This window comes from Xenopus laevis, chromosome 1S (assembly GCF_017654675.1).
Source record: "Xenopus laevis strain J_2021 chromosome 1S, Xenopus_laevis_v10.1, whole genome shotgun sequence".
NCBI lineage: Eukaryota > Metazoa > Chordata > Amphibia > Anura > Pipidae > Xenopus > Xenopus laevis.
This window is the reverse complement of record NC_054372.1, coordinates 132,835,453-132,848,648: the sequence shown is the minus strand read 5'-3', so window position 1 is coordinate 132,848,648 and position 13,196 is coordinate 132,835,453. Positions and strand designations below refer to the sequence as shown.

Sequence of the window (13,196 nt, the reverse complement as noted above, 5' to 3'; positions counted from 1 at the left end):
ATACAGTATATTGCTAACTGCTATTTGCCCTTATGGTAATTAAGTTCTAACAGCCAAATAACTAAAGTTCCAAAATTGCAAGAAAAAACTTATTCAAAACTTAAAATAAATAAATGAACACTAATTATATTAGAAGCATGCTGTACATATGTTATTCTAAAATTTTAAAGGAGAAGGAAAAGTTAAAACTAAGTAAGCCTTATCAGAAAGGTCCATCTAAATATACCAGTAAACCCCCAAAATAGTGCTGCTCTGAGTCTCCTGTCAAAAGAAACACAGCATTTCTTTCCTTCTATTGTGTACACATGGGCTTCTGTATCAGACTTCCTGCCTTCAGCTTAAACCTCATTGCCCTGGGCAAGAGCATGCTCAGTTTGCTCCTCTTCCCCCGCCCCCTCCCTTTTCTACTGTAATCTGAGCCCAGAGCAGGGAGAGACTCAGGCAGGAAGTGATGTCACACCACATTAATACTGCAGCTCCTATCCTAAATAAACAGAGAGTTTCTAGAGCTTTTTACCCAGGTATGGTAAAACATTCTACAGAATAAATATAGCTTTCTAGCTTGCACTATTGCAGCTAATCTATTGGCAATAAAATGCCTCCGTAGCTTTCCTTCTCCTTTAAAGGCGAACTGACTTTATGGATCAAGTAATGACCCGTTATACTTATTTTCTGGCATAGGGACCCTGGTTGTAGTTTTCAACTTGAAGCTGATGGACTCTGGTGAACCAGAGCTGGATGTGCTTACTGATCCTAAAGATATTCAGATGGCAGGGACTCCGCCAGAGGGAACGTAAGTGAGAAGATTACTGCTTTACTCTATTGAGTTTAGATATGTGTATTAAAATAATATTATAATAATATAATGATACCTTGGGGTCTCAAGAGATTCTGTCAGAAGAGGCTTACTTTGATGATCTTGACTCCCTTTTGGTGTCCATCTGATTTCCATTTGTTCCACTTGACCAGTTAAACATAGCCAATGTCCTTCAATTTTCGCAGGGTGGATTGGTGGGTGGCCTCAAGCTGTCTTGTCTTAAAGGGGGTTGTTCATCTTCAGACAGTTTTTTTCAGTTTAGTTGGTTCTGATTACCAGAAATAGACTTTTTCCATTTACTTTCTATTTTCTATTTGTGATTGTTTTTCTAATATTGAAGTGTAAAGTTTAATTTTTCACCTTCTTAACCATCTCTGGGAGGGGGGAGGATCTCCAACACTTAAAGGGATACTGTCATGGGAAAAAAATTTTTTTCCAAAATGAATCAGTTAATAGTGCTGCTCCAGCAGAATTCTGCACTGAAATCCATTTCTCAAAAGAGCAAACAGATTTTTTTATATTCAATTTTGAAATCTGACATGGGGCTAGACATTTTGTCAATTTCCCAGCTGCCCCATGTCATGTGACTTGTGCTCTGATAAACTTCAATCACTCTTTACTGCTGTACTGCAAGTTGGAGTGATATCACCCCCTCCCTTTTCCCCCCCAGCAGCCAAACAAAAGAACAATGGGAAGGTAACCAGATAACAGCTCACTAACACAAGATAACAGCTGCCTGGTAGATCTAAGAACAACACTCAATAGTAAAAACCCATGTCCCACTGGGACACATTCAGTTGCATTGAGAAGGAAAAACAGCAGCCTGCCAGAAAGCATTTCTCTCCTGAAGTGCAGGCACAAGTCACATGACATGGGGCAGCTGGGAAATGGACAAAATGTCTAGCCCCATGTCAGATTTCAAAATTGAATATAAAAAAATCTGTTTGCTCTTTTGAGAAATGGATTTCAATGCAGAATTCTGCTGGAGCAGCACTATTAACTGATTCATTTTGAAAAAATTTTTTTTCCCATGACAGTATCCCTTTAAACTAAGGGTTGTCCAAACTTTTTTGCAACATGGGCCAGATTTGATGAGGTGAAAATGTGTGTAAATTTGAAAGTGGGCCAGACTTTGGACATGCCTGCTTTCACTGTTCTAAATTGATATATTTAGTTGATGCATTTGTTATCTTTGCCCATGCTGAGCAGAATCCCTGAGCTACATTTAAGGTAACTGTTAGAATTGATACAATAGTTGGTAATATTCCACAGCTTACTGCTGAGAAATTCATCAATTAAATGTAGCAAATTGTAACGGTTCAGAATGCTTCTGGATCCTGGAAAAATGTCTGTTTAGAGCAGAGACACATAGTCAGATTCGGGGAGATTAGTCGCCCAGCGACAGATCTCTTCTTCGGGGCGACTAATCTCCCTGAACTGCCTCCCCTGCCGTCCCGCAAGCTAGAAAACAGTGAGCACGATTGCATGCGCGCACAGAGTTCTCTGATGAAGTGCCAATAGGAAGGGCACGAAACGCGTTAGTTTGTACCACTTACCCACTGCCTGTTATCACTTATGGAGCATGAATAAAGCCGCTTTTTCAAAGAATTTGTGTAGCGATTCCTGATGTGGAGAACGGGGCCAGCGCTGAACGGCGATACACAGAGAGAGTTTTTTTTGTGTCCAATATATTTTAACAAAACACAAAGAAACACATACAAAAACAAGTAAATTATGTAAATATTTTAAGTGGGATTATATAACTTTTTTAATTCTTTGCAATTAGTTTAAATGTGGCAATTTAAATGTGTTAGTTGTTGATGTATTGTGCTCCCTGTTTAAATTATGGTGGTGTTGTAACTGAATAAACAGGGTTGTTTTTTTTTATTTTTTGATTAATAGAAAACCTGAACGACGATCGTTTCGAGCATATGCTGCTGTTCTGTATATTGATCCAAGAATGAGAATCTTCCTTCATGGACACAAGGTGCAAACAAAACGACTGTCTTGTTGCCTTCACAAACCCAGGTACAGTTATGCAGAACATCATCATCATCTGACTGGTGACAAAATATAGCCATACAGTGAAACCTCGATTTTTAAGTACCCTGATTTTAAGTTTTCCCACATTTTACATCTTTTATTTGTGGTCCCACCAATTTGTAATGCATTTCAATGGGTGCATTTCCCTGATTTTAAGTAATTTTTTCTTGGATTTTACATACAATTTTTGTCCTAATGTTCCTAAAAATTACTGTGAGTGTTATTATTAGTGAAATAAACATATTTAACATACTAACCAGATGTATATTTTGCCATAGTTCTGCCTGTAAATGGTGAATTCCAAATTCAGTAAAAAGTTACTTTAACAAATTTCCCTGATTTTACATTTTCCCGGATTTTATTAAATTTTTTCCTGGTCCCCTGAAAAATGTAAAATCGGGGCTCTTCTGTATGTATTCAATATATAGTGTAGTCTACTGACAGGATACTAATAATTTGAATTCAGTATAAATTAAATTGTAAACAGGTAAAAAGTATTATGCATATTCTAAAGAATACATACAATAGCTTGTGTTTTAGGTTTTGTAAAGCATTAAAAATGCATTGTAAATGTGTTCTGCAAATTGTTTTAATTAAAATTGCCTTTCAGTATTTTTATTGTTTATAAAGAGCGTATTATATCTATTTATACAAACTTAGGCACGTCCAGGGGATTTTGAAAGAAAAATAATGGCCCTTCAGAAAATGTATTTGAGTATATTCTGAACTACAGTGGGGGGGTTACTGTACATGTTCTGTGCAGTTTACTAAGAGGGTGGATATTAGGAACAGAGAACGACAGAAGGCCATAGTGTAGGAAAGGAATTTGTGTGAAGAGATCTAGCAGGCATGTGACTGAAAAAAACATAAAATAGGTGCTTTTGGAATTATTTGCAATGAATTTTTTGTTGGCCTTTATTTGGGTTTCAACTTTCCTTCTCCTTTAAGCTTCAAAATGAATTTGTGGATACGCTATATTTTCTTTTCTTTTTGCAGAATGTATAAATACACATCAAATCGGTTTAAAACACGAGCTGAGCAGGAGGTGAAGAAAGCAGAGCACATGGCTAAAATTGGTAAAAAGTAGATGAAACTTAACATAAGGGGTGTAAAAGGCTGTTAACAAATACATTTTAGAAGTAATACTGAATACTATATTTGTCTTTTTATTCTGCCTCCCAACAACCACAAAATAAAATGCTATTTTGTTGCTGACTCTTGCGTTATTTATGTGAATAGATTGCAATGCTGGCTTTTTATTAAATCAATTATCACTTATATTAACCTAATTGTATAAATTGTACCAATTTATTACTTAAAAAGTCTTAACATTTAAAGCACTGCCTCGTAGCACAGCCACATAAATTTACTTATCAGTTAGAAAAGGAACAGTTTTATGAAGCTTTTCCTGCTGCAAGTAAGTTTGGTAGTACTTCTAAAGTAAGATATTTTGACAGCTAAGCAAGCATTTATGGCGTAGTTGTTCTTTGTAAATTACACTCTTTACACAGCAAATAATTCACTCTACCATGCAAAATGTAATTCCTAACCCAACAAGGGTATTTTTAATGTTGCAATATTGGTATGTTGGCAGTGATCTCAGGTCATTTTACCTTGTCATGTGCTTTCAGAAAGAGCCAGTGCTGCACTATGTAACTGCTTTGTGATAGGCTATTGTTTCTCCTACACATTGTAACTGAAGGAGTTGCAATGGGACCTAGATTTTTACTATTGAGTGATGTTCTTGTATCTACCTGGGAGCTGTTATCTGGTTACCTTCCCATTTTTCTGCTGATGGGCTGAGGGAGGTGATATCACTCCAGCTTGCAGTGCAACAGTAAAGAGTGACTGAAGATTATTAGAGCACAAGTCACATGACTAGGGGCACCTGGGAAACTGCCAATTAGTCTAGCCCAGTGATCCCCAACCAGTAGCTCGTGAGCAACATGTGGCTCTCCAACCCCTTGGATGTTGCTCCCAGTGGCCTCAAAGCAGTTGCTTATTTTTGAATTCCAGGCTTGGAGGCAAGTTTTGTTTGTATAAAAACCAGGTGCACTGCCAAACAGAGCCTCAATGTAGGTTGACAATCCACATAGGGGCTACTAAATGGCCAATCACAGCCTTTATTTGGCACCCCAAGAACATTTTTCATGCTTGTGTTGCTCTCCAACTCCTTTTACTTCTGAATGTTGCTCACGGGTTCAAAAGGTTGGGGATCCCTGGTCTAGCCCCATGTCAGATTTCAAAATGAAATATAAAAATCAGTTTGCACTTTTGAAAAACCAATTTCAGTGCAGAATTCTGCTGGAGCAGCAATATTAACGGATGCATTTTGATAATAGTTAGAATGACTGCTTTTGGTACCATTGCTTCATGCATAGCCAGTTTTTGTTTTTTTTTTTAATGGGGGGGGGGGGCCCTGAAACCCAGTTTTTTTCATGTGCTACTCTTCATGGATCGTGAATGTATGAATGCCTGTTTTGCATCTTTTCAAGTTTTGATAGTTTGTATTAAGCCTTTCAAATATTTTTAACTGTCTTATAGCGGAGGAGAAGGCACGGGAAGCCGAAAGCAAAGCACGAGCAGTGGAGATGCAGCTTGGGAATGACCTAGCTCGGGAAAGCAGGGTGAGATATTTTATTGAAATTTGGATCTGAAACTGTGTCTTTTGTTTATTAATTGTCTTTAGCTGTAAATTTATATCAAGCATAATGTGTCCTGATATCCCTTGTTACAACTGATGCTATTACTGATTATTGGACTGCGCTCTTTCCTGTTCAAGAGTTTGGCAGTTAAATTCACAGGAGACAAATTAAACTAAGTTGTACAATGTAGCTTAGTCAAGTACAAAGTGATAACCCTTAAGATATAGACACAAAGATAAAGTCATACGAAATGAAGGTTCGTACGGTATTTGGACCTTATGTAGATTGTCCTGACATTTTTTGTATCATGCTCATCGGATGTTTAGTCAATCGGACAGGTTAGAAAGTTTCTGTACAATAAAGATAATATTTCTCTCACCTATATTGGGGGACACAGGCACCATGGGGATGAAGATCCTGTCGCTTGGAGAGTGGACACTAAGAGTTAAAGATGACTCCGCCTCCTCCTCTGGGCTTCATCCCCTGCCTCCTCCTACTTTCTCCAGTTTCTTTTAGTGTCCTCAGAAGAGAACATGGACATCACGGTGGCTGGAGCAAATGATCTAACTTCGGTGCGGGTCATGCCACAAGGGGGACAGCGCTTACTTGTATCCAGTGCCCCTCAGCCAGACGTCTTCAATGGTGCCCAACTGCCTTACCGCTCTACGGAGGCTGCAGGCAAAGCTCCACATTCCCCCCTGAGGCTGTGGTTACCGCTCCACGGAGGTCTGCACCAGCTTATCGACAGGGGAGGTCGTTGTATGGGCACACATCCCTGGCTGTACAGGTAGGAGATCTACCTGCTTCCCACCCTTTTTATTAAAAAAAAAAAAAAATCTTTTCACACCCCCAGGGAGTACTAGAGGTATATTCTCCTCTAAGGGGTTCCCCAGATAGTTATAGAGGCATCGCTCCTCTGACAGGAACGAGGGAGGAGGGGGCGCCGTTAGCAATACCTTACATGCGCTCTCACAGGGATGCCGGCGCCATCTTAGGTTGCGGCGTCTCGAGCAGACACGGCGCCATCTTGGGACACCAGCGCCATCTTGGAACACCGGCGCCCTGCTTGACGTCGGCGCCATCTTGGGACACCTTACTAGTCAGGCGCCGTCGACCTCTTCCGCCATCTTAGTTGCGGCGTTTTCAGCACTCCAGCGCCATCTTGGGACGCCGGCGCCTGCTTGACGTCGGCGCCATCTTGGGACGCCTTACTAACTCAGGCGCCGTTGCGTTTCCGACGCTGCTCTTGCGCACGCACACTCTTCCTGCGCCGCCATCTTGACTCGACAGCGGTGTGCTGCTAGCGCCTCAGGTTAGTGTTGGGGAAGCACCCTGCGTTCTTTGTGTGGCAGATATATTAAATAATTATATATATATATATTTTATCTGTTGCAGACGTTTTCTGCTCACAGCGGGCCCACAGTTTTTTCCCCTGCCTCCACTACTCAGGCAGCCATGTCAAACACCACAGAGGAGGCAGTCATAGCTAAACCCTCAGCACCTGCACGCAGGACAACCAGGGTTTCCTATTTGGCATGTGCAGCATGCAAAGAAAAATTTTTGTCTCCTTCAACTGAGGCGGTGTGCGCAGCTTGTAGACCCACCATAGCCTCTCACAGCCCTCCCTCTGACTCTCCTCCACTCACACACTCAGACATTACAGCACCTCAGGGCTCCGAATCAGACCTTATGCGTGCTCTCACTCTATCCTTAGCCGGCATTCACAACTTGGCTCGCATTCCAGAGACACTGGACAAGGTCCTGCAACACCTATCTAACCCTCCTCAGGCCCACGATAGGCGACCAACTGCTTCAAAGCGACCACCTGACTCTCCCTCGGGACCTAGGGGTGGCCTACTTAACTCCTCCGATGAGGAAGGACAGGTTCTCACAGACTATGATTCTGAACAAGATATTGAGCCAGACCCGGAGACCCCCAGAACCCAGGGGGAGGTGGAGGGGTTAATACAGGCTGTTCTAAAGACCCTTAATATCGATGACACAGCCTCTACCACAGCTGAGGCTGGTAGGAATATTTTCAAGAGACAACGCAAGACCTCCTATGTCTTTCCAGCATATGAGCAGTTAGATGAGATAGTCAGATCTCAGTGGAAAGCTCCAGATCATAGGGTTCAAATATCAAAACGCTTCACCCAGTCTTATCCCTTTCCTCAGGAATGTATGGACTTGTGGTCCTCCCCGCCTACAGTCGATCCTCCAGTATCCAGGCTTTCTAGGACCACCACCATCCCAGTAGCGGATGCAGCATCCTTTAAGGATCCAATTGACAAGAGACTAGAGGGGTTTTGTAAGTCAATCTTCACTACGTCAGGAACAGCCCTTAGACCTATGTTCGCCATCGCATTGGTGGCAAAGGCGATGGAGGTCTGGGTAGAGCAAGTAGCACAGTTATTGGGCTCCGAGGATCCAACTACAGATCTTCTACTTTCACAGATAGCGGACGCCACAGCATACTTGGGTGACGCAGCACTAGATGCGGCCAAACTGGTCGCCAAGACCTCTGCACAATCCATAGCGGCTCGCCGGTTTTTATGGCTCAAGACTTGGTCGGCAGATTTTACTTCAAAGAAGTCCTTAGTGAGTCTACCTTTTCAGGGGAAACAACTATTTGGAACTGAGCTTGACAAAATAATTTCTCAGGCTACAGGAGGCAAGAGCACTATCCTTCCACAAAGTAAACCTAAGAGACCTACTTTCAAGAGGCGACCCTTTTTTCGGCCCTTTCGGCAGGGACAGAGAGCAAAACCACAGACTGAGAAGTCAAACACGAATTTTCGCCAGAGATACCACAACAAGCGGGAGTCCACCTGGACCTCTTCCAAGGGAGCTGCCAAGCCCCCCCAGGACAAGTCTACCTCTGCCTGAAGATGTGCCCACCCCTGGAGGGCCTCGTCTGGGCGGACGCCTAAGGGCCTTCTGGGAGGTGTGGAGAAGTCTAGTCAGGGACCATTGGGTCCTCCAAATAGTATCAGAAGGATATCTTATAGACTTAGATCTACATCCTCCAACCAGATTTTTCATATCCCGTGTTCCAGTAGGAAATCACAAAAGAGAGGCATTTCTGAGGGTTATACTCGATCTTGCAGACTCGGGAGTCATCCAACCGGTCCCACATTCAGACAGGGGAAAGGGTTTTTATTCAAACCTATTCATCGTACCCAAGAAGGATGGCTCTTACAGACCGGTGCTAGACCTAAAGACTCTCAACAAGTTTGTCAAGGCATACCATTTCAAGATGGAATCAATACAATCCGTCCTACTGTCCATGGAAAAAGACGAATTCATGTCTGTAATAGACATAAAAGACGCATACCTCCATATTCCCATCCACCCAGCCCATCACAGATTTCTGAGATTCTACGCAGCAGGGAAGCACTGGCAGTTTGTAGCTCTTCCCTTTGGTCTATCTTCGGCTCCACGGGTCTTCACGAAGATCATGGCAGCAGCACTATCAGGATTCAGACTCAGGGGAATCAAGGTGATCCCCTATTTGGACGATCTTCTAGTGAAGGCTCCCTCCCTGAAGGTGGCGATCAATCACACAACTCAGGTCATACAGGTACTGTCTCAGCTGGGTTGGATAATCAACTACAAAAAATCCACATTACTCCCAGCACAGAGAATGGAATACCTAGGTGTAGTTCTCGACTCCAGAGTAGAGAGAGCCTTTCTGCCAATGGAGAAGGTCAGCGTTCTTCAGAGAAGGATCGGGTACCTCAAAACATCCGACAAGATCCCGCTTCGCACAGCAATGCAGGTGTTGGGCACAATGGTGGCTTCGTTCCCCGTAGTACCTTATGCTCAGCTCCACACCAGACTTCTACAACAGCTCATACTACGGCACCAGAGGAAGAATCGACAAAACTTAGACAGACAAGTTACGATTCCGGAACAGGTCAATCTTTCCCTGGACTGGTGGCTGCAACCTCACCGGCTGACACAGGGAAAACCCTTCCCCTCACACTGTTGGACGATACTAACAACAGATGCCAGCTTACGGGGATGGGGAGGAGTCCTAGACCAAGACACAGTGCAGGGACTCTGGAACCAATCGGAGAAGCTTCTCCCCATCAACCTACTGGAGCTCCGAGCGATACGATATTCCCTACAACACTGGACAGACCTTCTGCGGGGAAAAGCAGTGAGAGTACAGTCAGACAATGTAACAGCAGTGGCCTACATAAATCATCAGGGAGGCACAAGAAGTCTGGCGGCCTTAGCAGAGGCAAGAAGTATTCTGACATGGGCAGAGGAACGCGTTCCGGCAATATCGGCAGTCTATCTACCAGGGATAGACAACTGGAAGGCAGATTACCTAAGCAGAGAAACGATAGATCAGGGCGAGTGGAGCCTGCACCCAGAAAGCTTCCAACTAATCGTGAACAGGTGGGGTCTACCAGAAGTCGACTTGATGGCGTCTCGGTACAACCACAAAGTACCAAGATTCGTAGCCAGAAGCATCGACCCGCAAGCTTGGGCGGTCGACGCCCTAGTGATCCAGTGGACTTTCTCGCTAGCCTATGTATTTCCTCCCTTGGCTCTCATAACAAGAATACTGAAGAAGATCAAGAAGGAGAAGATTCATACAATCCTGGTGGTTCCCTATTGGCCCCGAAGGCCTTGGTTCGCGGAGATAGTAGACATGGCAGGAGACATGCCACTACATCTTCCTCTGAGAGAAGATCTACTTACACAGGGGCCGATTGCCCACCCGAATTTACATCAGTGGGCTTTAACGGCGTGGCTCTTGAAGCCTTAGTGCTGGAGGCTTCTGGAGCTCCCAGAGAGGCGATACCCACAATGTTGCGAGCTCGGAAACCAGTTTCTGCTAAAATATATCACAGAGTTTGGAAAACTTTCATTACTTGGAGCGAGTTGAGAGGAACAGATCCAAGGAAGGCAGAGGACAGAGACATTCTATCCTTCCTCCAAGAGGGTCTCTCAAAGGGGTTAGCCTTAAGTTCCCTGAAAGTTCAAATCTCAGCACTTTCTATCCTTTTTCAACGAAAGATAGCATCTGGAGACAACATCAAAACGTTTTTACAAGGGGCCACTAGACTAGTACCCCCCTACAAGTACCCTGTTCCTCCTTGGGACCTAAATTTGGTACTGTCAGTTCTTCAAGAGGAACCCTTTGAACCGCTAGATAAAATTCCACTACTCACACTTACGGAGAAGGTGGTATTCCTTTTGGCTATCACATCGGCCCAAAGAGTATCCGAACTAGCGGCGCTATCGTGCAGGTCTCCGTTCATAATATTCCATTGTGACAAGGTGGTCCTGAGACCAACACCGGAATTTTTGCCGAAGGTTGTTTCGGAATTTCATTTGAATCAAGACATAGTTGTTCCATCGCTCTGCCCCGAACCAAAGAATGCTCATGAGAGACGCCTAAACAAGTTGGATGTTGTTCGAGCCCTCAGGGCATATCTCGAAGCCACAAGGAAAATTAGAAAGACAGACTCTCTCTTCATCCTTACAGAAGGTCGAAAAAGGGGAATGAGGGTCGCTAAGTCGACCATAGCGAAATGGATTCGCTCCACAATCATCAGAGCTTATGCACTAAAGGGAAAACCAACACCATTAAAAATCAAAGCCCACTCTACACGTTCAGTCAGCACTTCCTGGGCTGTTCGACACCAAGCATCGGCTGAACAGGTCTGCCGGGCCGCCACTTGGTCTTCTCCACACACCTTCACGCGCTTCTACAGGCTGCACACCCAAGCTTCAGCTGAAGCCAGCTTTGGGAGGAAGGTGTTACAAACAGTTCTTATGTGAGCACTATAGGGGTAAGGTCCCGCCCTCAGGGGTTGCTTTGGGACATCCCCATGGTGCCTGTGTCCCCCAATATAGGTGAGAGAAAGGAAGATTTTTGTACTTACCGTTAAATCCTTTTCTCTCATCCTACATTGGGGGACACAGGCCTTCCCTCCCTGGTTTAAATAAAAATAGACCTTAGGTCATCTGGAGTTTTTTCTCCCCGTTGGGAGTAGTTTTTTCAAACTGGTTAATAGGTTAATTTTAAGGGTGGGAGACTCCTTCTCTGTATTTTGGGTGATATTATGGTACTCCTTCTTCGGTCAGAAACTGGAGAAAGTAGGAGGAGGCAGGGGATGAAGCCCAGAGGAGGAGGAGGAGTCATCTTTAACTCTTAGTGTCCACTCTCCAAGCGACAGGATCTTCATCCCCATGGTGCCTGTGTCCCCCAATGTAGGATGAGAGAAAAGGATTTAACGGTAAGTACAAAAATCTTCCTATCTGCATGTATTGCCTATCTGATAATATCAGTGGGTGACTGCCACTACTCTTTGTCAGACATAACTTTTATATGATTACTGCCTGTCAAATCATGGCCAGAACAACATCATCTTTGTACTTTTTGCTACTTCATTTAATCTGAATGGTAAGTGGTAGATTAGAAGATTGCTACAGACGATTGTTCGATGGACATAAGGATAAACCTGCACGTCTTTGCCCAGCTTTTGTTCTTAAAATGGAAATTTTATATATAGGATTACCCAATTTCATCTACTACTAAAAAAAAAAGGTTTAGAAACAAAATGTCAGAGTTGCTTTGACATTTTGAAGATTATAAACACTTAAGTAGTTAAACTAAAACATTTAATAACAAACTTTTTTTTCCAAGACACTTGTTTCTAGCCCAGTGATATCCCATTATGGTTCCGTTGTAATGGAAAAAACATTTGTATTCTTATTTAGTATTGGTCCTAGCTTTTCATTTATACTTCATCATACTACCTCATACTTTGTGTAAATATGCTGGACTCGTTACTGACTCAACTGACCGTTTTGGAGGCAAAACAAAACTTCTGGCTTCTTCATAATAGTTTACAAAAGTCTCTCTAAGCTATCCAGACAAATGAGGATAGTCACTAGTGCAATATGTGAGATTATTCCCTGAGATACATAACAGAGAGTTTGTGCACGATTTCTCACTGCATATTCATAAGGTGGTGGACATTGTCTGGCTTCTGCTTTATCAACAGCCTAGTTTATCTGTCAAGGTGCTTTTTTTCTGAAAAAACTCGTGTTTTCTTCAGTGAATATGATTTTCCCCTTCACCATTTTTCCTATTTTACATACTCTGTATTTTGGATGTATTTTTTCTCAAATTCTAACCTTCCATTATCATAATTTGATGCATATTTGTCATACTGTTTTATCAGGCTGCTCTCCGACAAGTACAAAACACAGCAATGACTTTTCGTAGAGAAGCAGATGTAAAGAAACGCATTAAGGAAGCCAAACAAAGGTGAGGATTGAGTCGGGGGGGTGGGGTCATCAAATTTCAGGGTGGTAAACAAAAATTGTGTGTGTTTTTAATGGGATTAATGCAAGGATATTGTCACTGATGATGTATTTATAATTTTATTATTTTACTTCTGTGTTTATTATTGAAGTGATACTTTTTAGAAATCTAAAGATGTGTCGATGTTGCTCCAAACCCGCCCAACCCGCATGTATCAGGCCAGCCCGCACATCACTTCTAGGCAGCAAATCACTCAAGTAGTGCAGCTTTCATGTTTAAATATTAAATTAACAAAGAAGAAAAGGAAAGAACATACATCTGTTGGGAACTTTTTTTCCCAGCAGTGGGTATACTAATAGCACCACTGTAAACACTATCTCAGTAAATAGAATATACAATT

General features: G+C 42.8%; 1 protein-coding gene across 3 annotated transcripts in view; it reads left to right on the top strand.

The window, feature by feature from the left end:
- The window catches only part of morc2.S (MORC family CW-type zinc finger 2 S homeolog), a 62,999-nt gene that overhangs the window by 21,489 nt on the left and 28,314 nt on the right, over nt 1–13,196 (top strand). For all 3 annotated transcript variants that reach the window (XM_018243984.2, XM_018243982.2, XM_018243983.2), the window contains exons 9-13: nt 682–793; nt 2,720–2,845; nt 3,857–3,936; nt 5,405–5,487; nt 12,714–12,799. In XM_018243984.2, the coding sequence (XP_018099473.1) occupies nt 682–793; nt 2,720–2,845; nt 3,857–3,936; nt 5,405–5,487; nt 12,714–12,799 (487 nt within the window). The remainder of the gene's footprint in view (nt 1–681; nt 794–2,719; nt 2,846–3,856; nt 3,937–5,404; nt 5,488–12,713; nt 12,800–13,196) is intronic.